The following is a 26828-nucleotide window of genomic DNA, read 5'->3' as shown; positions in this document are numbered from 1 at the left end:
AAGGGAGAAAGGGAGAGAGAGAGGGAGGGAGAGGGAGCGCAGAGGAGAGAGGAGCTCTAGAAGCAGCACCAGCAGTGAGTAGTAAGTAGTAGCAGGAGGTCGCGCGCTGCAGACGAAGCTGCGCTCGGGGAGCACGCGAGGCTGGACGTGAACGGGACGAGCCGCTGGTGTTTTAAGGGCGCGCGGCCGTGGATGTCCGCGGATATTTCGCTGGCGGAACCGGAGAGACCCGCGAGCGCTGAGCGATGGATGAGCGCGCGCTGAAGGGGAGCTCCGTTTACCGAGACTGAGCGCTCCGGCCGCTCGAGCCTGCCTGGATTTTAATCCCAGCCGTTTATTCTGGAGAAAAAAAGGTTTTCTTCCTTTCTTTCTTTTTCACACTGAACTTTCTTTTAGTTTCCTCGTTTTATCAGTGCGGACTGATGGCCGTGTGTCCGCCCCCCAAAGCCCCCCGCTGGGTTTTGTTCGTGTTGTTAGTGCTGCACGCGCCGCGGAGGATCTCACCTCTGATTACAGGTAAGGAGAGAGAGAGAGAGAGAGAGAGAGAGAGAGAGAGAGAGTGTCACTCACACTCACAGTAATTGGAACAATTTGTTCATCGAGTGGTCCTACCGAGCATGCGCACATCATTACTATTACTTGTATTTTTACACTGTAAAAAGTGATGAATAACGACACACTAACTAGTTTTACCCATTTTAACACTTTTCATGTCATATTTTTTTACTGATTTCACACATTCTGTGTTAAAGGCAACTCAAAATGTGTTATTCAGAACTGTGTATAGAAAAACTTCAACGCACTTTGAGTTAAAAGTAACACAAAGTGTGTCTCCAGCTGTTAGAGACAGAATGTGTTGTGTTTTTTTTTAAACACATACATCTTAAGAGTGTAATGTTCATTCGGCCTTAACTGAAGTCTATAGCTTAATATTTCCACTCACTCCCTGATGAGGTCATTTAGGCTGTCAGAATGTCCTAATTTTTCGTTTAAAGTCTGTAACATTTTCTGATATAGCAAAACATCCTACCTGTAGTTTTAATGCTGGTAACACTTTAGGATGCCGTGATCGAGGCTATCAAAACATCCTGTCCTGTTTTAAGTAGGGAGCTCCCTATAAATAAGGGCTATGAAGACAGGTACTGAACTGACACTGGGGTGGTCCCATCAAGGCTACGTCTTCAGTTCTTTTTAGTTCCATTGCAATTCTATTTTAAGCTGCACTGACTCCGTTGATTATGCTTTGTCTCCAGACTTTTAAAGCCTTCGGTCATGAAAAGATACCAAAATGTACCAAAAGGTGCACAACTGGACTTAAACCCGCTGCTGTACCTTCGAGGGGACATTATACTCTTTGTACCATGACAAACCAAAAAAGTACCTGCACAGCACCTCTTTTTCTGAGTGTGCCGAGCATGCGCACATCATTTTAACGCTAATTCGGCCTCAAGTCTGTCTTACAGTCTCAGACTTACATTACTGCTCACTCCATGATGCGGTCATTTAGGCTATAGGAACATTTGCTGGCAGCATTACACTGATATGAGGCACTGATTTAGGCTATCAAAGCATCCTGGTTTAAGTAGGGAGCTACTTATATGGTTCTCACGGAAAAAAAGCTGGTTCCTCAAGGGTTCTTTAGTCTGTGCTCCTATTTAGAACCAGGAGTTCTGTATAGAGAACAATTCGCATGCTTAGTGTTTCTCTGCGTGGTGAAATGGCTCTTCAGGTTGACAAAGAATGTGCTGTGTATGATATGGGGCATTTTTTAATGTTCTAAAAAGGGTTCTGTAAAGCTTGTGCTATATAAACTCATTCACCATCAATCTGAAGAACCTTACCGTTTAAGCATGAAATGGTTCCAAACAGAACCACTGCCTCTGCTAAAGAACCCTTAAAGAACTATATGTGAAGGACGTTTCTTTAAGGTAGCACAGCTCGTGTGAACACCGGCTCCGCTCCGTTTGCTGAAGCTCGTTCTCTGGTTCTCTGCCGGTGCTACGCTGCGCACGTCTTCGGCCGCGACCCAAACCACACCGCTACACTCGCCATACATCAGCACTGCTCCGACTAGATGCGGTTTTTGTGCAGTGCAAAACTAAAGAAGCGAACTTTGCGCACCATACGTGTCCTGGCTTACCGACTACATCTGGATTAAGGAGAAAACCGAACGTTTTTTGGACGAACTGTGCCTTTAAATAACTCGTTGGCGTGTTAGTGGACGCATCTGAATCCAAACCCTGACAGGCTAGCTACCACGTTAAAATTGTGAAGTTAAAACTGGCAAAAAGCCCACTTTTGTACCTACTGTATAATAAACGCACTGCCCAGGGGACCCTGACCTCTATAGTCACATCTCCCCTCTTCATCCCCGAGTCTTTCTCTTAATCTGCTCTTTATAGCTCTGGAACTGAATCACTGCATCTCCTGAAAACAAACACGAGCCGTCTGAACAAAACTAAACCGAACTGAGTTGAAGTCAACCGAATTTAATTGACTCGAACTGAATTGAACCGAATTAAACTGCACTTGAACTGAATTAAAATGAAATTTAAGTGATCTGGCCTGAATGAACGAGAATTGAAATGAACTGAATAGAACTGAACCGAACAGAATTGAATTAAACTGAGCTATAACTAAAATGAACTGAACCCAGTTGAACCGAACTGTACTGATTTCAAATTGAGCGGTCTTTAACCTAAATGTATATGTTGAGGCAACAGGCGCTTTCATTGACCAACCGCTTTGACAAAAATAAATAAATAAATAAATTTAATTTTTAAAAAAAGTTTTCTCACCAAAGCTTCTCCTCAGCCAGTTTGAGTGCAGGAGCAGGTGGCGCCCGGGATAAACCCAGGCAGCACCGTCAGAAGTGCTTCTTTAAGCCGGTTAAGCTCAAAAATGTACGTTTTTATTGACTGTTGAACGCTGAGGAGAGAAAAATCAGCCGTTACGTCGGTTAAAAATTCAAATTTTGACGCGCTTGGTGCGCTTGCGCGCGAGACAAGAGTGAGCGGGAAAAAAAGCTGTAAAAACGCTAAAGACGCTTGTCATGCAGCCATAACGTTGGAAATAAGGCAGCCGAGTTGGGCAGTAAGTAGAGCTCTCACTCTCTCGTTTCCTGCTGAAGTAAATCTGAAACATTTGTGGGCTGCGTTCCTTGAGTGTACTTAAAAAATACTTGAGTATTTTACATGATAATGCTTCTATATCTACATATTGGTGGAGAATCGTTTACCTCAGGCTTCTCACTCTTAAAAAAGATGGTTCTTCAGGGGTTCTTTAGCACTAACACTGGTTCTGTGTAAGACCATGGACACTCAAAGAGCCGTTAGAATTTTTTCATAAAGGGTTCTTGTTCTGTATACAAACTTGACATTATAACAACAGCAGAACTCTTTTGGGTGCTATATAGAATCACTTTCAAAAAGGCTCTGTATACAGCCATAATACCTTCTCACTCAGTCTGAGGAGCCATTTCACCAAGCAAAGAACCATTTAAGCATGCAAAGAGCTATCATCCTTTACTAAAGAACCCCCCTTTTTAAATGTGTGTAGATCATCACTCTTTTACTTTGACCTGAGACACTGTTTGTGAAGTAACACGTTTACTGGAGAACTCAAGGCTCCTCTACTCATCTGTAAAATAATGCTCATGATAATGAAATCGACATTAAAAAAAGAAAATACAGCGAACTGTCCTACCTGTTTCATTAGCACCCGTTTCAGAGAGACCTGTGTGTTTTCTGCAGGTACTGAGGCGAGCTGTGATAATGAAGGAGAGGTGCTGCACATCCCCAACATCACAGACAACCCCTGCATCTCCTGCGTGTGTCTGGTGAGAGCTCACAGCATCATTTCCACCTTCTTTCAACAAGAGTACACTCTCAAAACGAGATGGTTCTTCAAGGTTTCTTTAGTAAAAGCAGTGCTTCTATTTAAAACTGTGAGTTCTGTGTTAGAACCATTTCTTGCTTAATCCCTTTACATGGCCAGGGCCCACTGGCAGGCCCAGAGTTTTATTACATACCTCTATAACCTAAGAATAGCTCAACCAATTAGCATTAAAGACCCTGTGGTTACTGAATAATAAGCCTTAGTATGTTGTATGACTAGGATTTTAAGGGATTAAATGGTTCTTTGAATGGTGAAATGGTTCTTCAGATTGGTGAAGAACCATTTTATGTGTTGTATACGGCTCTATGTAGAACCTTTTTGAAAAGGGTTCTGCTATTGTCATGTTGTTGAGCTTGTATATAATAGAAGAAATCTTTTTGGTGCCATATAGAACTATATATAATACATTCTCCACGAGGCTGAAGAACCATTTCACAATGCAAAGAACCATTTAACCCCGTAAAATCTGTATAGACCCTTTTTGAAAATGGTTCCATATAGCACCAAAAGGGCTTTTGCTGCATCATAACAATAGAAGGATGCTTTTTGGTGCTATATAGAACCATATAAAATGTATTGTTCTAAACAGAACCTTGGTCTTTATTAAAAAACCCTTGAAGAAACCCCTTTTTTTGGAGAGCAAAGACCACTTTTTAAGCCAGCCATTAGGTCTGGTAGGAATGTTTACTAGCATTAAGGCCACTTGTGTGGAAATTTTAAGAGGAAAGCAGCCGAATGTCCATATGTAGTTTTGTGTTTATGACCATATACATTATAATTTCTTAGCTTTTCCTCATGTCAGTGAATCTGCACAGCAAAGATTTATTAACCATTTACTGACAGTTAGTTTTAAGAGATGAGCTCTCTCTCTCTCTCTCTCTCTCTCTCTCTCTTTAATATTTCCTCCTATCCCCAAGGTCTCTTACTCAGTTTTCCTCTCTCCTATTTCCTTCTCTCTGTTTCTCCCTATCTCTCTCTCTCTCTCTCTCTCTCTCTCCTTTTTTTCTTCTCTGCCTCTCTCCCTCTTTCTCTACCCCATTCTCAATCCTTTCTGACTTTTTTCTTTCATTCTCTCTATCAGTCTTTGTCTTTCATTCTCTCTTCTCTTTCCCTGCATTTCTCTCTTGCCCTCTCCCCTGTGTTTCTCTGTCTCTCTGTCTTTCTGTCTTCTTCTCTCTTCACTCTTTCTGTCTCTCAATCTCTCTCTCTCACCCTCTCTCTCTCTGAGGTGTGCTAGGCTCCCCTGATAGCATTCTGAGTTTTGCCCCCGGCCTTATCTAATCTGCCCCCGGCCTCCTGCCGTGGGTCACAGCCCTCCTTTAATCTGCCCCTGTCCGGCTTGAGAGACAGCGTGGCGCGGAGGCACAGGGCCCCATTAAACTATCTCCTAATGGTTGGCCGGTCAGTGAGCAGCACTGAAGCGCCAATCTTTTAGCCCCTCTCCCCTCACCTGGAATCAGGCTGTGGAGCAGTGGATATTGAGTTCTCTGGAGCGTTCTCTGGAGCTCCATCCAGTACCTTTGGAATGATTTAGGATCCAGAACTGATAATTCAACATCAGTACCTGACCTCACTAATACTCTTGTGGCTGAATGCAATCAGATCCTCACAGCAGGGTCCCAAGATAAAGCCAAACAGAAGAGGAAATGTTGCAGATGATGAAAGGTTTTGCACATATTGTGCACATACAGGTTGATCCGCAGTGCTTCACTTGTTTGTCACCATGAAACTTTATCTGGAAACTTATTTTCAGTTCATGGTGAGCTGTGTACGTGGGCGGCACGTGCACGACCCCTGTGCAGTGCCTCTCTCTGTTTAGATTTTAGAGCCACTAATATGTCTAATTTGGCCAAATTATATGGCAGCATCGTACAGTTGTAACAAAACTTTGTGTTTCCAGAATGAAGCAGTGAAAGGTCTTTAATTTTGATGTACATCAGTGTGAAGAGATTTTACTCCACGCAATGTATTATATGACAGCAATAATGTGTACTTAATCAGCAAGACAACCCTGCAGTACAAGCAAAATAATATAATGTAGCCAAAGACCAGATCTGAACTCTGTGCATGAATAAGTTTGATATGTCTCTCAGGACTGAGCTGATGAGGGCAGAGGCACAGTCGCTGCATATGTGTGTAGGTCATAGCCTGCATGTTTTTAGAGAAAGGTTAAAGGTCAGAAGGCAAGGGCAGGCGCATTACTGGGGCCATGAGTGCTCTTAAGAGGTCTCAGACCTTCCAGAAAAATGCAACAAACACTTAGCACCTTGTTTTGGCATGTCTGCACATCAATCTAAACCTGAGTCATGTTATCTGGCATTGACTGCATTTTTGGGTAAGACATTTGACATTTGATCGCTGTAGTTTTCTGAGTGGAGACTGCTAGCAAGTTTGCCAGACCTCTTCTGTCAGATTGGACTTCTCATCATCTGAGCTTTCGGGGGCTCCAGGTTTAATCTCCTGTGACCTTTGACCTCCTTCAGATAGGTCTCCCTCACTCCACATCACTTAGGACTGATGACTGAGCGGGCAAAAAAACACAGGTGGGCAAATACAGGCTAATGCTCAACACTTAAATCTGCAACCAGGGTTTTCAGAACAACAGTGTGGCATATCTGACATAGACTTTTCTGAAGGTTTTGGTGCTAAAATTCCTTTGTGGAAAGCTTGCCACCTCACGAATCATGGTTATAGGATCTACAGCTGTAGGAGTAATAAATCTGTAAGCTGTCCAAAAGTTTGTAGACTCCCGCTTGTCCAGTGTTTCCTCTGAGGTCAGTGGTGTTAACAGGGAATCCCATGTTTGCTGAAGTAACAGCCTCTACTCTACTCTGGAAAGGCGAAGGCCTTGCACTAGATTTTGGAACATTGCTGTGAGAATTTGATTGCACTCAGCAACAAGAGCATTCAGATACTGATGTTGGATGATTAGGTCTAGATGCCAAACGCCATTTCGACTCTTTCCAGAGGTATTGAGAATGCTCCAGAGAATACAGTTCCACTGCAGTGCTGGGGGGCTTTATACCCCTCTAGCCGACACCTGGCATTGGACATGGTGATCTTAGGCTCATGGTGCTGCTCCAGAGCATCCCATTTTATTGGTAGTGCTGTGCAAAGTATATGTCTGTGCAATGGAACCCTGTCTTCTTAGCAATGTGTGCACCTAAGTAGCTAACTAGAAGGAGTGTCTGGATAACAGTAATAAGTAAAGGTACAATTAAAACTTTAGGCCAGAATTATGACAATTAACAAACCCAAGAGAGAGTCCTGGGTTTGTAAATAAAGTGCATTTGTGAAAATGTGCTTGTTTTATATTTTTGTATTTGAAAAATTTTCATTGTTCAGCTTACGTTAAGGTAGAAAAGGTATATTTGGAAAATGAATCACATGAAAAATATGTTTTGGAATAAACAGGAATATATTATAAATTTACAGAAAATAAAAATGGGCATATACATCACTTTGCTCTAAGATGCCATATAGCAAGTTTAGCTGGACATTTACGAGTGCTGAAAGGGTAACAATGGGGAAGGGAAGTGCTTTTATTGTGTGAAGAGAGCCTGAGCAAGTTCTATGAGCCACTCTGAGGAGGCCACAGCCTTTCACACAAACTAAAGAAGGTCAAGGGGAAACTACAATAACTACAATGTACAAGCTCCCGAGTCAAACAGTGTGTCTTTGACACGATTAGACTGTATTAGTGTGTGATTTGAGCCCGCTTGGATTTTTGGTGGGGGGAAAGCAGTGTTAGTGTCAAAGAGACCGGGTGACGACGGGTCTCTGAGGGACTCTCGAGTTTTCCGCTTTCGTCTTCTGCTGTCATCTCTCCAAGGCGACGTGACGGCTTAATGAATTCCTTGTATTGACTTACGGTAGAGTCTAACTTTATGAAAGGAAATCAATGGAGGGTGGGTTGTTGCCGGCTGTGTTGTAAGCTGATAGTTCCCTGCCGCTCAGGCTGGGCCTGTAATCCGCTGCCTGAGACATTTATCAGCCTGAGTTGTTCTCCTGACCTTGGAGAGGCTTGACGCAAACAAATTTGGTTCAGATCGACTGACATCTGAAAAGTGGTCTAGTCTTTTCTTTCAGACTATAGTCTAGTCTCAAGTGTACTCTTATCTACCTCCTCTGTTTTCCTCTCTCTGACTTTCTATCTTTCTCTTGATTGGTTTCTTCTTTTTGAGATGATGTTGTTAAGCAGGCTGATGTGGTTGAAGAACATTTAAAGTATCACTATCATAAAGCTGCTCAGTAATATTAGAAGCTTATTTCTTTGCCCGTGTTTCTGTTTGAAGTGGAGTTATTTAATTGCCTCACTGGGTGATGAACATGTAGGTCCACTTCTGGTCAAACTTTAGATTACACTCAGCAAATGTATCAACATAGATGTATTATGATTATCTCATCCTCATCATTGCTATTGATAAAGGAATAATTTGCATAAAACTCAACATGATGCTGAAATTCTCTCCTCTGCAGGACGGAAAAGCAGACTGCAAGCAGGAGAAGTGCCCCCTAGTGGCAGAAGACTGCGCTCTGGTGGTTAAACAGACAGGAGCCTGCTGTGAAAGATGCAAAGGTGAACATGATGACACAGTTACTGTCAGTAAATACAATTTAAAGCAAACAACTGTAAATATGTAGGTTTGAAAGTTATAGTAAAGAGTGATTTATGTGATTTGCTGTCATTTTAGAGATACAAGCTTTTGTTAGAACATCAAGAATATTATAAAAGATGGCTTTGAAAAATTTGTAAAATGTAATTGGTTAAGGCATTGAGTACATCAATTGTATTCTATAATGTGACAACTTATTAAAAACAATTGTGCTATACATGGAATAATCTTGTGGAAGAACTGCATTTTGCAAATATTATTTACAATAAATACAATATAAAAAGTTTTTATTTTGTCCTCTTTTAAGGGCAGTAACTTAACACTTTGTTATTTATTTATTTTCTTTAATAATGATTTTATTATCTCAACAGTGCAAAGCAAGGAGAGCTTACTTAGCTGTTAGGTATGTCAAGTTGGGGAGCAGTACAGCAATGTTACCTGGGGTGGTGGAGGAAGTATCTTACCCACTTCCAGGCCTTGTTTTAACATTTCTTTAATGTGCCCTCACCAACTTATACTCACCACTCAGATATGCATCACTCATAGGTTACACAAGTGGCCACTCGCAGTACAGTGGAAGGAGGGAACAGCGAGGAGCAGATTGTTCAACTGGAACACAGTTGCTAGGTTAGCCTCAGTGAGTTAATTAAGCCCTGAGAAGTTTGAACATGACATAATACATTTTGTGAAGAATTGCTTTGTCTGGCTATACATTTAGGTGTAGAACTGTGGCAAATCGCCTTTATTTTGTCATTGTTAGTCATAGAGTCTTAAGATCGCTAATTAGCAAGCTAGCAGAGTAAAGTGATGGAGTTGTATCAGCAATCATGTGTAGCAGATGGAGTAGTTTGTAAGTTAAAGACGAGCAAATTGAATATTCTGGTTTTGATGTATTAAGCATTTCAAAGTCGTGCTATGCTTTATAAGCAGCTTTGTCCACAGTTCCTCTTAGAGTTTAAACAGACAAATGCATCAGAGTGCAGTAATTTCTGGGTAAGTTCTGCTGCCAGAGTTGACACTTGTGTTCATTTTGTCTCTCATCCCACCACATTTGTTCTAATGAATTAAAGAAACAGGCCTTAAAATGGCACCTAGGATTCCCTTGAGGGTAAATAATGTGGCAAAGTGGATGTTAAAACCATTATTGATACAGGCAACTGGTTAATCCTGGGATTTGAACTCAAAGTCTTTTGGGTTTTGGTTCTCCTGGTTAACCACTAGGCTACCAGTTTTGATTTTATTCTACTTTGTGAGATTTTACTCTGTTTAACTATGCTAATATCACCATAACCTATGGTCTCGATGACTTATTGCTTTATGAATGCTTGATCGTAGCAGCGGTCAGTGACTCACTGTGCGCCTTCAAGCGCAGTGATCTGTAGTGTGGACATAAAGGTCTTTTGTGTATTAGGAAAAAGGGCATGTGTGCACACTAAAATATTCCCACTCTCCACATAGGGTCTCAGCAGCTGCTCTAGCTGGTTGAGAATTGGAGTCTTGGGTGCAGCTTGGGTTTATGGGGCAAAGAAATAAAATCCTCTTTTTTTCATGAGGTCTGTGCTGCTTCAGTGCTGGTTTGGCTCGTATGCTCTCATCGGAGAGAGAGGAAACGCCAGTTTAGCCAGGGTCACTCCGGACTAGACTCGTAGCTTCACAGCAGGGGCACAGGCCTTTGTTTGCGATCTGTTCTGCACCCCCCCTCCCCTTTCTCGCTCTGTCTCTCTTTTTATTTTACGAGCCAGGGTTTATTAAAGATGCCTGGGCCTTTTTTTGTTTTATGTCAGCTCACTTTTTGTTAGTTTTGAATGGAAAATCCCAAGCCGTCATCGTTTGTGTTGTTCCTGCATTCCCTCCAAAGCTCACGGCTCCATGCTGGTTCCTTTCATTTGGGGCCATATTGAATTTGTTTTAATACGGACGTGTAGAATTAGGACGAAAGGGTCGACAAGACAGAGGGCAGGCATTGCCTTCTGTCCTAAGGTTCACCTCTTCCAGAGGGCTTACGGTAAACCACAGACTTTAGTGTGGAGTAGAGTTTCCATCCACACAGTAGTGACTTAATGTGTTGTCTGTTCAAAGTATGCAGCATGAATTCTGTGAGATCAATGGTATGCTTTTCAGAATCTGAATTAATCTCGCTCTCTCTTTCTCTCCAGGTTGTCAGCTGGAAGGGAAGGCCTATAATAGCTCATATTCCTGGACTACTCCCACCAAGCCATGTATCACACGTCGTTGTCAGGTAAGATAATCTGTCTTTTAAGTATTTTTGCTCTATTAGAGTTGTATCTGAGTGCTTGTGTACTGGAACTTATACCTGTCAAACGTCTCAGAGTTTTGGCAGGGGAATCTGTATTTGTTATGATAAATAAGGGTCTTAATATGCTGGATAAATATTCTTAAAATATTACCTATTCACTAAATATTCATCAAGGTATTACTCAAACAGTCTGATCCTACATCAACACTCTTTCATCTTTGATGTGTATGACCCCTCCATGGAAAGATGTCATAACTTTGCATAGGTTTGCATAAGTTTCCTCACATATTTAAGAATATACTTAAAAAGAATTCTTGAGGTAATTCTACAAGTACAGTGTCACTTAATATATACAATGCTAAATAAAACAGAAGAAGCACTGAGATCCCATAATTAAAATAAAAATAAACCACAGAAAACTGTGCATTACAGTGATTTTACCACAGTTAATGGGTATTATCATGTTGTGATAAAATAACACCCACCCTCAAGTGCAGGATTGCTTATAATGACATAAATGGGGCAGTCAAGGGCTGGAGGTTAGGGAACCGGCCCCGTGACCGGAAGGTTGCTGGTTCAATCCCCAGAGCTGACAGTACGTGACTGAGGTGCCCTTGAGCAAGGCCCATAACCACCAACTGCTCCCTCTGCTGAGCAGTCTATATCTTTATTGGTTTTGGTGCAAAAACACGGCTATTTCAGCAGTTAAATCTTAACAAGGTAATTTCTGTAGTAGTGTTTAGTTGATATGTAAACATTGTCATCTAACAAAGCCAAAAAACCATAGATTTTCATTTAGTTTTTATCACAAACTTTCTTTTTTTGGACAAGAAATGACCATGATTCCCCCAGGCCTTGGTTGAGGGCAGTCGCGGCTGGAGGTTAGGGAACCGGACACTGACAGTACATGACTGAGGTGCCCCTGAGCAAGGCGCCTAACTGCTACCTAGCCACTGCAGATAGGGCTGCCCACCACTCTGGGCAGGTGTACTCACTGCCACCTAGTTTGTGTGTTCACTAGTGTGTATGTGGTTTTTCACTGCACGGATGAGTTAGATTGCGGCGGTGAAATTTTCCCATTGTGAGACTAATAAGGGTCTCTTACTCTTAAGAAATCATGAATAACTATACAATTTTTTACAAATACAACACATCAGCTATGTTTTAAAATGACTCTTGGTGCATTAATTCAAAGGCATTGGCTGGCTCGGTGGATCAGATTTTAAAATCGGAACTGTTTTATTAGGTCAAATTAGCATATTTTATTAAGGGCAGGCTGACCTGGAATTGCCTTTTCAGCATCTCGCTCAGTGACCTTCACTAAGAGCGTTAGTTAAGTGGAGAGGGAGTGACTGTGGACAGATTTATAGTTTATTGCCTTGCAGAGAGTAAACAGGTGAACTTGGCTGTTCCATCTGCACATCTGGGTCCTGTGCACACAGACCTCTGTATTATATCTTGCATCACGGCCACAGGAAAGTGCTGGCCACTGGGGAGGACACAGGTGTGTAGGCAGAATTCCGAGTAGATTCCAAAAGCTTTAGGAGTCCAAACCAAAGGAGAAGAGAAGCCAGTATGAAAATGCTCAGCTGTGACCCAAGTGTCAATAAGTTGTGGGCAAGGAGCCCCACTCACTTAAATCACAGAGCAGCCAATTCTGCTAAGAAGCCTTAAAATTCAGTTTTACAGTTCAAGTATTTCAACTGTCTGATTGAACCCTGAGAGTTCCTCAAACAACTGCGCCTTCCATGTTCCTTCAACCAAATTGTTGCTGTCATATTGCAATAATGTTTTTTTTACCCATTTTAAATTTGAATACCATTTGAAAATGCCAGCTGTCCTGAACATTTCCTGAAAAACGGGCCAATAGAAATGGTCCAAAATTGCTTCAAATTGAATAATTTTTTAGTGGCGTCAAATTTAACGCATGAACAATGTGTTAACGTGCTAAATGATTAACACCACGTTTTTTTTAACACTGCTAACAAATTTTCCTAATTTGACCCATAGTTTCCCCTAAAGGCCAGCTACTCATGCACTCTGTGATGCTGTGACTGTATGACTGTGTCCTCTTGTTCAATTGGCAAGTTTTAGTCATCATTTCTAAACTTGGTTCCATCTAATGCAGTGCCATGAATTTGTTTATCACCAAAGTTTGAGTTTGAAGTATAATTGACAAGCAAAACTCAGTTGATAACGCAATATATTAGTAATTTAGCAGGACTGTGCTCATGGGAGAAGTATGTATACATCAACAAGCAGCAAACTAACAAAAGCAACAGCACTTTGCTACACAAAAGCTCCCCTCAAAAAACAAGACAATACAGTGGCATGAGAGCAAGAGGGCTACAACTGCTTCCCCCATTTGAGAGCAAAACCTCATACAAGTGTACACACTGGACTGTGTAATTTAGGGGTATTCAACTCCGGTCCTGGATGGCCGGTGTCCACAGTTGGGTAATTCCCCTATTCACGCACACCCACTAATTAACCGATGAGTTGAATCAGGTGTGTTTAGGCAGGGAAATCACCAAACTCTGCTGGCCCTCCTGGACCGGAGCTGAGAACGCCTGATGTAGATAGATTAATGTGACCGTGAAGATCGTAATGGCTGTTATTGTGTTTCGGACAGGAAGGTGTAATCACTGAGGCAGAAATGCAGTGTGTGGTTCCCTGCAAAAATCCTAAGATCCACCCCAAGAAGTGCTGCCCGTCGTGTCCAGGTGAGTGGGTGTATGGGTATGTCTTTTTATGTCTGTTCAGCTTTGCGCACCTTAAACTCTCAGTTAATTTTTCAATTATTAATCTTTAAGCTTAATATTTAGTACTATGAATTGTCTGATACTATGAAACCAATATGTTAGATGTGAAGGTGTGAAAATGAGCTAAAGTTTAAACCTCCAATGAGTTTTTAGTTGAAGGGGTGGATTTTACTCAAATTTTGATAAATTTTAATACATTATGCACATTTTAAATAATAATTCTGCGAAACTGACCACGTACTATAGACTGAATATAGTTGTCAGTGCAAACACAAGATTTTTTACTTTTCATTTTCACCATTGGGCTGGTCAGTACCTTTTGAGATTATGCAGTGTTAACTAAGTAATTTTAAGCAGATTTCAATGCAGATTCTTGTCTCTGATTCTCTGCGTCTTGTGCTCAGGCTGTATATTTGAAGGACGTCTGTATAAGGAGAGAGAGGAGTTCCACCCTGAAGGGAAACCCTGCATCAAATGCATGTGCACTGTAAGTATCTCCATTCATCATGTCTGCCGTTCCTGCTGCTTTCTCGGACATATGTCTTCATCTACTGCAATGCTCAGTGTTTCTTATTTCTGTAGAAGACAAGGCATCATATATAACAAAACCATACTATCATAGCCCATTGAAACAAGCAGATATATTCTGTGGAAAGTTCTAATTCTACTTTCAGTAGATACTATGTCTGTATTTGAAGGTCAAGTGATGAATTATAATTTTATGAATTACAAAATTATGAAAAGTTATTGTTGTGCATCAAAAACCTTTATGTTTTTACGTTTTTGTCTTTGTCAATACAGAACGTACACCAAATGTAAATGTAATTCATTATATAACTAACCATGCCATTGAATACATAATGGTGTAATTGCATTTGAATACTATAACAAAATGTCAAAAATAACACGTTCACTTGTGTTTAGCTTTGCTCTCTCAGAGATGCTGTTGTCCTCCGCTGTGCTTAACACTGAAAAAGCAGTGACTTACGTATTTCGGCATTAGTTGGTCTTCTTGCGGTGGCTGGCTGAGCTGTGTGACTCTGCAGCTAATGGGTTTGTCTTTGACTCTCCAGGGAGCCGCTGGACTTGTCTAACTACCTTTTAACAATAAATAAACTAGGCAGATAAACACATTAAGGTCTTTACTGCACTTCCCAGTCAATTAGAGAGCTAGTGGTTTTAAAGGGTACATGTGTATGTGTGTGCTGGGCCAGTATTGCTGGACTGTGGAAAGCTGTCCAAACAGAGGACTTATTTTGGATGTTGGTTCCTGCTCTCTGGAGACTTTGGTTTATATTGTCCATGGCTTTGTTTGGTCAATTTAATGAAGGCAGTGTTATAACCCTATACATGGGTTCATATGAGTCACCCACCCCACCTCCAGCTTTAACATTCCTTTACAGATCATATCCAGTGTCACACACTGCTGTGACGAAGGACATACTCGGCAACATTATGCACTCACAAACACAAGTTTGTATTCATGCAGTGTCCAGACACAGGGTCATACATACTGTATGTCGCATATATATGTAAGTACCTATATACAATAATATGTCCCATTTTTTAAATTAATTTCCAGTTAAAATGGCCACATAACTTTTAGGAGATATTTCTGAAGAACATCTTAGATATAAGATGATTCTCCTGAAAAAGAAGGCTAAAGATCAGGCAGACCACCAAAACTGTCCCCATCATAAACAGCACTTAAATCTTTCATCTGTGAGAGAGAGAGGAGACAATCAAGCTGCTTCAGATCTGAAAATATCCACAGGTGTGGATGTTTTCAGAAGACGACTCAGTGCTATGGGTCTGAACGGATGTGTAGCTGCCAAGAAGAACCTCACTGAGAAAAGGAAATAGACAAAAAACAAGAAAACATGCAAATTAAACTGAGCTACTGGTGTTCTCAGAACATTGAACTGACCACCCCAGTCTCTAGACCTCGGCATCAGTGAAAGTGTTTGGAATGTCTTGGATCGTCAGAAGCTGAAAACACACCTATTGACTAAGACTAAACTGTGAAGGTGTGGAAAAATTGGCCAGCACATTTATGTAATTTTCTGCTAAATATATAATTTCTGCCATCTTTTGGTCTGCTATTTTGTACTTAATGGCTGAAAATCAAATAATTGAATGGTGGTCTATGACGTAGTACTTTATGTATTATATTTATGTAACTACCTGTATGTAATATAAATTTTCGAAACTATAGCCTAAACCTCAGTAACCACAAATAAAATATTGGCGCTTTTAAACATAAAATACAGAGCTGTATGAGGTGAAAACCATTTTGTTGTTTTAGATATAGGGTTTGTTTGTTACTCCTGTTTATCTCGCTCTTAGAATGTGTGTGTATGTAGGAGAGAGAATGAAAGGGTTCGCACAACCTTCAAAAAGTTTTTAATTTGTGGTTGGTTTTGTTAGAAACAGCAATCTTGTCTGTCTTCTTGAGGCTGCTTAAAGCTACGTGAGGATCAGTGTTGCTGTCCTCTGTGACAGTGTTCTCCCTGATGAATGGCGCTCTCTTTGCCTTCATGGCTGCTGTTGTCATTAGTTACACACATGCCTAAGACCGCTAAATCACTCAGACTGGCCTGGATCCCACACTAAAACAGACATGCTAATTCACCCTAACAGGGTAGACCCCATTTGTCTTTATTCATTTTCATGTCTGTCTGCGTGGTTTTTTTTTTTGTGATAGGGAGGTCGGACGATGTGTCATAGGGAAGTGTGTGCTGTTCTTTCTTGCCCATCTCACCTGAGCCATACACCTCCAGGCCAGTGCTGCCCCAGGTGTCAAGGTAAGTCTACTATATTTTTATTAGTTACATCACCCCCTCAAATGTAGTCCTCAACTCAACGCTAAAACTAATCAAATATCTCAAAAACAACATGTTTTACAGGCATGAATAAAAAACAGAAACACTTGTTTATTCTGTGCAGTTAACATAAGATCGACACCTGATTTAGTACTTTTGGGTTTCAGAATTTCTAGATTTTAGCAAGAGCTAGATTTGTTATAAGTATTAGTTAACCTGTAGGGCAAGAGGTCAGTGATAAACAAGTATATAAAAAATTTTTTCAAATGTTCAGAAAAAAAATCTGAATTGTCTTTTGACTAAACTGACTAAACTATCTATCTAATGCTGTTTCTAAACTAACCAGTTAATTCAAAGCAACAAGCATTGTTTTATTTACATAACTACATATTAATTCACAGCATATTATGTTATTCCCATTCAAAAACAAAAATCTTGTCTATTATGACATTGCAAAATAAGAATCCAATGACTGTGTCTTTATTCTGCCTTTTCCAGGTCAGAGAAAGGTGTTTGACCTCTCTCTGGGCAGCTGCTTGTTCCACAGTGAGGTCTATGAGAATGGCACATCCTTCAGCTTTGATAACTGCACAGCATGCACCTGCCTGAACTCCACAGTGGTGTGCAGAAAGCGCTGTTCTCCATCTGGAAGCTGCCAAGGTGCCACCTGCTGCCCAGAGTGTCTCTCCTACCTGAAGACGGAGGACGTGAAGTACTGCAGAGTCAAGAACAAAATCTATAGGGTGAGAAACAACAATACACTGGATAGATGGAGAGATGAATGGATGAAAGGATAGAGAGAAGGATGTGGGAATGGATGGTTGGAATGAATGAAGTTATGTATGCATGAATAGATGTGTGGATATGTGTATGGCCTAATGAATAGATGAATGGATGGATGGATGGGATGGATGGATGCATGTATAGACAGATAGTTGTGTGTGTGTATGTGGATGAATAGATGGATAGTTTGATTAGATAAATGGATGATGGATAAATGGATATATGAACAAGTGGATAGATGGCTAGGTGAATTTAGTGGATGAATGGATGAATGGATGGAGTGATACATATATTGATATGTATGTGGATGGATAGACTGGTTAGATGAGTGATGGATGAATGGCTAGTTTGATTAGGTAAATTGATGATGGATGAATGGACATATGAATATAAGGATGGATGGATAGGTGGATGAATGATGAATGGATATGTGAATAAGTATAAGGATGGTATATAAGTGAGTGCTAGCCAAAATCTATTGGTGAGTGCTTTATTAATACTGTATATCTCTGTGTCCTGGTAGGATGGAGACAGGTGGTCATCTGTGAACTGCACACTGTGTACCTGTGTGAAGGGGAACATTGAGTGTCAAACCAAGCAGTGTGTGCCGGTAACCAGCTGCCCCCCGGTGAGATGCCAGCCAAAAAAATTTACGCACACTGGACTCTTCAGCCAAATGCAGCGGTAGCTCAGTCCTTCACCTGAAACTGAAAACAGTAGAGGACGGGAAGAATTAGCACTTTGGTATTGATTTTAATTAGCATGTTTGCATAAGAGTGTGATACATAAAGGATCCAGTTCAGGATATTTACTGACTACATGTAAAGCAACATGAACTTTGCATCAGTATTGCATTAAATATATCAGAAACAAAGCAGGGCCTCATGGTAGAGCTGCACAACATAAAATCTAAATTATTATTCACTACACAGGAGCTTTTCGGAAGCACAAATCACAGAAATTCCCTCCTGTATCTCGGGTGATCCAGGTGCCCTCCAGTATCAAAAAATGATCCTGGTAGCATTCACAAAGTTTGATAATGACTTTTAATCCCTTCTTTGACTGTATTGCATGGAGACTCCACACCCATGCCCTTTGTCATATCCCAGCTCATTTTGAAATCATAATGTGGCAATGGAATCACAATATGATATCCGTATCGCGCAGCCCTGAAACATGACTCTTCACACTAGTGTCTTTACTTCTTACCTCTAACCCGGCCAGCTGTTCACTACCCTTCACTTCAGCCTTTCAGCAGAATTATGGGCTGTGACTAACCAGCACTGGAAATATCTACCTGTGTGGCATTCATGTATGGCATTCTGTGTTGATTTACTCTCTCTGTGGCTGTAATTTGTCTGAGCTAAGGGCTGAACCGCCTAGTGGATTTTCTCATGTGAATACATAGTGTATGTAGTGTGAGTTGGGCGATACAAACTCAAATTACTACCACAGTAATGATATACCATGACCAAAAAGTATGTAATAATAACAACAACAAAATAATAATAAAAATAATAATGATGATGATGATGATCTACAGCACCGCTAAGGGGCCATTGCATCATAATGACCATTATGATGCAATCATTTGCGTTCGCTTGTAAAAGCAGTGCTTTGCTTAAGCTCAGACATGAAGCAGCTCACTGAATTTTGCTTTGATCTTGGAAAAGACCTAGTGTCATTTCTCAAAATCAAACATGATTATGCTATTATTGAGAGCAAACTTAAACTGAGATCAAATGTCATCGTATGGTAAAAGCTACTTTTACAGAGATTGCAGAGAACAATTGCTGAATAAACTCAGCACAGACTGGTAAACCTGGGAAAACAGCTTTTAACATTATCTAATGTAGGCAGCGTCGCTGGGCACCTCTGGTCCTATATTTGCTTGCTGTCTGATCAGCATATATTTTGCGAGGAAAAGCAATTTTTCTGCAAGGGAACACATTTTATTTGCGAGGGAATGCAATGTCATTAACTTTTTTTTAACCATGGCTCCTTAGGGGCTCCGTGTGTATCTGCTACTACAAGTAATGATAATTTTATGAGCCTTTCAAAGTAAATGGTTTAAATTGCGTGTCACACTTTTGTTGGGTTTCTTAAAATTATTTAAACTGTTGGAGTGTGTAATTTACATTGTCTTGTGGCTATTTATCGTTCACCATGATGAATGAACAAAAATCCAAATGGGACTGTTACATACCAGTCTTAAATTTTCTCCAAATCATCATTGTCCACTTCTATTGGTCCATTCATCTTGAAGGTTTCTCAGAATATAAAGGACAGCTGCTTTGCTGAAATGAAAAAAAAATGGTAATGCTTTTTTCTTTTGGACAGCAACGATAATTTACCTCCCTAATATACGGTGGTCACCTACCACATGGTACTTTAGCATACCACTGATTTCCCAGCATGCACCTGTCTCTGGTTTGAGAGGCTGCCAGATGGTAGGAAGAGCCTTTCCTTTGACTTTAGACTAGTGTACCTCCTGTTTGACTGACAGTGAAGAAACATAACCCTATATTTAGACTCGAGAAGCCAGTCTCTCAAACCGCAGGCCTTTGTGTGCTCTGAATGGAGTGAGGTTCTGGATGAGAGTATGGCTTCTTATGTGTGCGTTGGGGGGTTATTCTGCCCTGAGGGTGCAAGGTGGATGAGGGGGGAAAAAGCTTTGAAGTGTGCTTCTGATGGCACTTGAAACAATCTACCCTCTTCTGTTCCCTCAGACTACCTTGCTGAGACACAATGTCTGTTTGTGTTTTGCTCTTAGTTTAACCCTTACCTAGCATTTCACATCTCATCTGCTAAATATTCAGAGTCTCTCTCCTTTATGTCATCAAAACCTGCCCTGAGAGTAGTTGGTGCGCGTACATGAGCATATTGGTTTTAGCAAAATGGATCAGCGTGTGGAATCTGAGCTTTTTGAGTGCCACTTTGTTTTGTGTTACTGTAGATCTGTGCTGCCTTTTTTTGTAGGATGTGCTGTGATAGTGTCAGCGTGGACTTGCACATTCGGAATACAATTCACATCGGCCAAGGCTTAAAGTTGCTAAACATCAATTGAAGTGTGAAATAATGTCCTCTTACATTTACTTACATACATTTAGGGACTTTGTGTCACAAATAATAAAAAGCTGTACATTTCCAGCTCGGTTAGATCATCATATTCTTTATGTATAAAAAGAATGTAAAATCAACATTGAGATATGAGTTTATTATTATTATTGTTGTTGTTGTTGTTGTTGTTGTTGTTGTTGTTTCATGACTGTCTGTTTTATGTATCTCCCAGAATAAGATACTGAACCGGACTGGCTGCTGTCCTGTTTGCACTGAAAGTGAGTAAGTTTATCTTCACATTATTCATCTTTGCTTTTGTCATTAGAATTAAATACACTCAAAAGTTATTAGCTTGTAAGGACTAGCAGAAGTTTGTTATCTCACACAAGCTTAACAATATTAACCACACTTTGTTTCAGCTGTTTCAATGTCAAACAAGGACAAACCATGAGAATAATAATAATAATATAGAGAACAAGACTACATACACAACTAAAACAGTTAATTGCTTTCTACAGTTAGATATCTTATGTTTATGAACACAGATGTGATATGCATTGAAAATGTAGAATCCACACATTCAGCAAAAATCCCTGCTCGTTCCAAAGAGCTACGAGTGAGCAGTAGTTCATATCGAATTACACCATACTTTTGTTTTGCCATAATAACCACAGCTTCTAAAGCTTAACAGAGGAAGTTGACATTTCACCACCATCATGGCTTCCTCTCTCCCCCCCTCACCTCCCACAGAACCAGGCGTGTGTACAGTTTTCGGCGACCCCCACTACAACACATTTGACGGGCGCACATTCAACTTCCAGGGCACGTGTGAATATGTGCTGACAAAGGACTGCTCAGCAGCAGACAGCTTCACAGTGCTGGTGAAAAATGATGCAAGGCGCACCCGCTCCTTCTCCTGGACCAAGTCGGTGGAGCTGCACATGGCGGGCCTCACAATCAGCCTGCACCAACACCTGACTGTCCGGCAAAACGGCACACGCATCGCCCTGCCCTTCCACAGCACCGGCGTCCACATTGACTTGGATGGATACCTTCTCAAGCTCACCACTATAGCAGGTGAAAGCCAGCAGGGGGTACCGCTGCCTCCTTGGGTGTTTGAATTTGAATTTATTTGAATTTATTTCACACTCATTTTGCAGTGTTACAGAGAGCAAAAACATAATTACATGCGTATTTACACTTACACTTACACTTTTATAAAAAGAAAAGAAAAAAATAACAAAATAAACAAATAAATAAGACAATGTGTGCCTCATAAAGATGCAAACCATTCTCTAAATCTTCATTTCATATTCTTGTAAAAAAAAAAAAAGGACTGGATGACTTTTGGAATCTATCAGTCCTCATTTTTGGAATCTGTAGTGTGTTACTGTCTCTGGTTTTCCAACCTGATATCTGGGCTCCTGAAGGTGGTAGCCACTCTCTGAAAGAGGAGCTTAGGAGACCATACACAATATCTCTCTTCTTTCTTTAAGAGTTGGTAATGCGAGAGCTTGAAGGGCTTCTTGATACATAGCATAAGCTCTGCCTATGATGATTTCATGCACATTTCTGGACAGTCCAAATCTGGTTTGACAGATATTGTGTCAGGTTTCCATGCCATGCTGGGAAGGCGTACTCTAAAAGGGGACAACTATAACCTATATATATCAAAGTTAGAGTCAGAGATTGCCAAGGTGTTGAGTTGGGGTGGACAATACCACTGCTTTTCTTTTTGATCTGATAAGTCATACAAAGGCTAGTATCCTGATGCTAATATTGACTGGAAGTTAACTGTAGATATAGAAAATAATATTTAAAAGCCTTTATGCTAGTATTTAATAAAGTCAAAGTTTAATGGAGTGAAATTTCTTCAATAACGATGCATTGCCTCTTTCCATCGTTAGATAAGAGCTTTTTTTGCGTAATCGTGTGTCTGTATGTGTGTGTGTGTATGAGGAGTGGCGGGAGAAGATGGATGGAATAGTTGTGTCTGTGTTTCATGTTATTTTCAGTCTTATAAAACAATAAATATTAAAACGATTGCTTAAAATAATAGCTATTAAAATGACTAGTTGAAGAAAACACTTAGAATCAATATTTTTACACGGGGATCAGTTCTAAAAAGGACACATCAGAAATGTAAATGTTGACACTGCAGTATTGATCTGCTCACCCCTGTTGTGCAGTAAGTGCTTCTTAGTCTCACTCCAAATCCCACATTCAGCTCACAGGTTCATTAATGTGGAGTTCAGTGCAGGTGTGCTGGAGCAGGAATTGAACAAAAATGTTCAGTGCAGAGGAGAAAACTTGTTTTGTCTTAATTGAAACTGGTTATAGGTTTGCAGTCACTGCTTTCAACAATACAAAGGCTTGTTAAAAAGTGATTCTAATATAATGCCAGGACAAATTCAAAGATTATTCATGAGCAGAGGAGATAGGATGCCACCTGTGCAACAAGTCCAGTTGTGAAATTTCCTCACTACTAAATATTCCAGTCAACTGTCAGTGGTATTGTAACAAAGTGGAAGCGATTGGTAACAACAGCAACTCAGCCACGAAATGGTAGGACACGTAAAATGACAGGGTCAGCGGATGCTGAGGTGCATAGTGCATGGAGGTCAGCAACTTTCCGCAGAATCAATCTCTACAGACCCCCAAACTTCGTGTGGCCTTCAGATTAGCTCAAGAACTGCATAGAGAACTTTATGGAATGGGTTTCCATGACCGAGCAGCTGCATCTAAGCCTTACATCACTAAGTGCAACGCAAAGCATCGAATGCAGCGGTGTAAAGTGCCACCACTGGAAACATGTTCTCTGGAGTGACGAATCATGCTTCTCCGCCTGGCAATCTGAAGGACGAGTCTGGGTTTGGCAGTTGCCAGAAGAACGGTATTTGTCTGACTGCATTGTGCCAAGTGTAAAGCTTGGTGGAGGGGGGATTATGGTGTTGGGTTATTTTATAGAGTTGGGCTCGGCCCCTTAGTTCCAGTGAAAGGAATTCTTAATGCTTCAGCAAACCAAGAGATTTTGAACAATTTCATGCTCTCAACTTTGTGGGACCAGTTTGGGGATGGCCCCTTCCTGTTTCAATATGACTGCACACTACTGGTGTGCAAGAAATTGACTGGCTTGCACAGAGTCCTGACCTCAACCCGATAGAACACCTTTGGGATGAATTAGAGCAGAGACTGTAAGCCAGGCCTTCTCGTCCAACATCAGTGTCTGACCTCACAAATGCATTTCAGGAAGAATGGTCAAAAATTCCCGTATACACACTCCTAAACTTTGTGGAAAGCCTTCCCAGAAGATTTGAAGCTGTTACAGCTGCAAAGGGTGGGCTAAAATCATATTAAACCCTATGGATTAAGAATGGGATGTCACTCAAGTTCATATGCATGTAAAGGCAGACGAGTGAATACTTTTGGCAGTATAGTGTATATGTTACATTAACAATGATTTAGTATATGATTGAACATGTGTGAATCTATAGTGACTCACCGTCTCCTCTAACTGTGTCTCTAAGGCCTGGAGATCACATGGGATGGCGACAGTCTGGTGGAGGTGGTGGCCGCGCCTCACCTGAAGGGACGGCTCTGTGGCCTCTGCGGGAACTACAATGGCCACAAGCGGGACGACACCATGGGCGGCGATGGCCAGTTCAAGTTTGACGTGGACGAATTTGCTGATTCCTGGCGCGTGGACGGTAATGAGGTGTGTGAACAGCCTCCCCGCAGGCCTGTGTCCTACCTTTGCCCCGCATCCGTCAAAGTGAAGCTCCGAGCCCACCGTGCTTGCCACAAACTCAAATCCTGGGAGTTCCAAAAGTGCCATGCTGTGGTGGACTTCACGTCCTTCTATAGGTAAGTGTTCCTGACATTTTATTTTGCAGATAATACATATTCACTCATTAACTAGGGGTGAAACGCTGTATTTTGACACAATACATTGTGATGCAAAAATGTGAAAAATGTACAGCGTTCTTATCATTTGTCCATGTCCATAAACTATATATACATTTTTAAAATTAAGAAATGTGCGTTGTATCCCTCACCTGGTGTGGTTGGTTTACTTAAGTTCTGGAGCAGAGTTAGGTATTAAGCATTAGAATGCCATTAGACATGCTCCAAAACCTCCTCGTGAGTGTCTGATCCTTACAGCATTCACTGGCTGATTACAGAGCCGAATCCACAGTTCAGATATATTCAGACATACTAATATTTTTCACTCTGGCTTCAAGGAAAACATCATAAAATGTGAGCTTAATGGAAAGAAATGTGCTATCCCACCTTACTGCAGCTTAACTACTATGTTTGCATGTTTGCCATCTGCATTGTAAAGGCATGTCATAAAGTGCAGTACAGTGTTTCATGTTTATGTGGAAAAACACTTATGATCTGTTTTGAGCGATTACTGATAGACTAAATGTCCAATACACTTGCACTCATCAAGCACCAGATGGCGCTCTTAGTCCATGATTTCATTACAAGCATACCAGCAAATATGTCACCTCCAGATTGAGTGTTTCTTCTGAGATGAAAGGTATTTATAGAGAGTTTGTCCTCCTTTGCTGAAGTAACAGCTTCTACTTTTCTGGGAAGACTAGATGTTGGAATGTTGCTGTGAGGATTTGATTGAGCATTAGTGAGGTCAAGAACTGATGTTGGATGATAAGTTCTGGATCACAACTCATACCAAAGGTGGATGGAGCTCAATCACTCCAGAGAAGGCAGTTCCACTGTTCCAGAGCCCAATGCTGGGGGACTTTATACCCCTGTGGCTGACACTTGGTACTAGACATGGTGACCTTAGGCTACGTACAGCTGCTCTAGAGTGTCCCATTGTATTGACAATGGACATTACAAAGGCTGGGTGTACGCAATTAAATGCCTGTGTCAGCAGTGGGTGTAGCTTAAAGTAGCTGAGCTGAGACATGTTTGGACATACAGTATATATGTGGACTATGATGATTATAAATGATCATAAATGTCCATTTGCCTTTACACCAACCTTCAGTGTTACAAAAGAGCTCAGGTTTTGTGTAAGCATATAGGAATGAGTTAAACTTATTTTATCTCATTTGATTTCTGTTACACCTCCTTGCAGGTCATGTGTAACGGACATGTGTGAGTGCCCAGTACATAAAAACTGCTACTGTGAGTCCTTCATTGCCTACAGTCGTGCCTGTGAGAGGGAGGGATCACCTGTGCTTTGGAAGCCAGAACAGTCCTGCATGAGTAAGTGACAACAGACACAAAAAGTCAGAATATTCTCCTTGTACTCATTCCCTGTCCTCAAGTTTTCTCCACATATGTGTCATTCTTGACACTGTAGTTACATTGTTAAAAAACAAATTCCTGGTTTACTATTTTTTAGGACATGACACACTGACCAAGCACACATCAACATCTTATTGTTCGTAGTACTGGCTTTATGGTGCCCTGGAATTATAACAAACAAGCCAAATGTACCAATGGGAAAGGCAGGAACATTCTAGTACTGTAAATGGGGGAGAACACTCTAGAACAGTGTGAATGGGGTGAACATTCTAGGAAAGTGTGAATGGGGTGAACTTTCTAGAACAGTATGAAAAGGGATGAATATTCTAGAACAGAGGTGAACATTATAGAACAGGGCTGCCTATAGTGGGATCAGTAGGCCCAAGTTGGCCCCTGAGGATGTTTGATATGGCTAAGTGCAAGTCTTTTTGGCCCTCTGACCACCAAATACAAGGCACCTTGGTCCCCCAAAACAAAGTGTGGATGTCTTTGTTCTAGAACAATGTGAATGGGGTAGAATGTTTTAATTACTATTAATTACACACAAATACAGCACAACAACTCAGCATTTGGGTTTGTTGTTGGTTGTTTAGAACACAAAATATCAAATAACATCAGAAGTTCAACTGTGTATTCAATACATTGTACTAAAGAGCATCAGACATGATTTTGTTTTGCAAGTCAGACTGGTTTGGGCTTTGTTTTGTATGTAATGCTATCAAAAGTAACAATTTCCTTTAAAGTAATTTCCATTTAAAGTGATGCATAAATATTGGGACAGTGAGAAATGTACATTTGTTGCATATTCATACCACTTATTTTCAGATATAACATGCTTATGAGGTGAAAATAGAGACTTAAGTTTAATTTCTGGATAATATGTGTCACAAGTTAAACCAGTTAATCCTCCAGCCTTTCCTCTTATTTATGTATACATCTGAATACAGCTTCAATGAATATGCATAAAAAAAAGCCAACTTTGGCTATTCAACATTGATTTAGTTGATTTCCCAATACGTGTGCTTATCTAATAGAGGTGCATCATGAGTTCCATGCTGTATCCTTGATTGAATGTTTTTGTCTGTCTTTCTGTCCAGCCACCCAGTGTAAACATGGTGCTGTCTATGACACATGTGGTCCTGGCTGCACCAAAACCTGTGACAACTGGAATGAGATTGGCCCATGCCTCAAACCCTGCGTGGCTGGCTGCCACTGTCCAGCTAACCTGGTCCTTCTCCAGGGTCGCTGCATCAAGCCCACATCGTGCCCTGGCCGGTGACCCCTGTGGCCCTGCTGAGGGTACTGCAGGCCAAAGACTAATGCTAGAATGGCTGAGTGCTCATACCTGAGA

General features: G+C 41.0%; 1 protein-coding gene across 2 annotated transcripts; it reads left to right on the top strand.

Annotated features, from left to right (window-relative positions):
* Positions 1–26828, top strand: bmper (BMP binding endothelial regulator). Of its 2 annotated transcripts, XM_017725762.2 has the most exons (14): positions 1–516; positions 3753–3838; positions 8377–8476; positions 10670–10752; positions 13403–13493; positions 13937–14019; positions 16237–16336; positions 16853–17097; positions 17661–17765; positions 20430–20475; positions 20948–21274; positions 23725–24061; positions 25305–25435; positions 26575–26828. In XM_017725762.2, the coding sequence occupies exons 1-14, from the start codon at positions 423–425 to the stop codon at positions 26754–26756; spliced, it is 2010 nt and encodes a 669-aa protein (XP_017581251.1). In that variant the 5' UTR covers positions 1–422; the 3' UTR covers positions 26757–26828. The 2 variants fall into 2 exon arrangements, with proteins under 2 accessions (XP_017581251.1, XP_037386764.1); XM_037530867.1 differs by lacking the exon at positions 3753–3838 and having other exon boundaries at positions 2–516.

This window comes from Pygocentrus nattereri, chromosome 19 (assembly GCF_015220715.1).
Source record: "Pygocentrus nattereri isolate fPygNat1 chromosome 19, fPygNat1.pri, whole genome shotgun sequence".
NCBI lineage: Eukaryota > Metazoa > Chordata > Actinopteri > Characiformes > Serrasalmidae > Pygocentrus > Pygocentrus nattereri.
The sequence above is the reverse complement of the archived record's forward strand: the minus strand, read 5'-3'. Positions and strand labels throughout refer to the sequence as shown.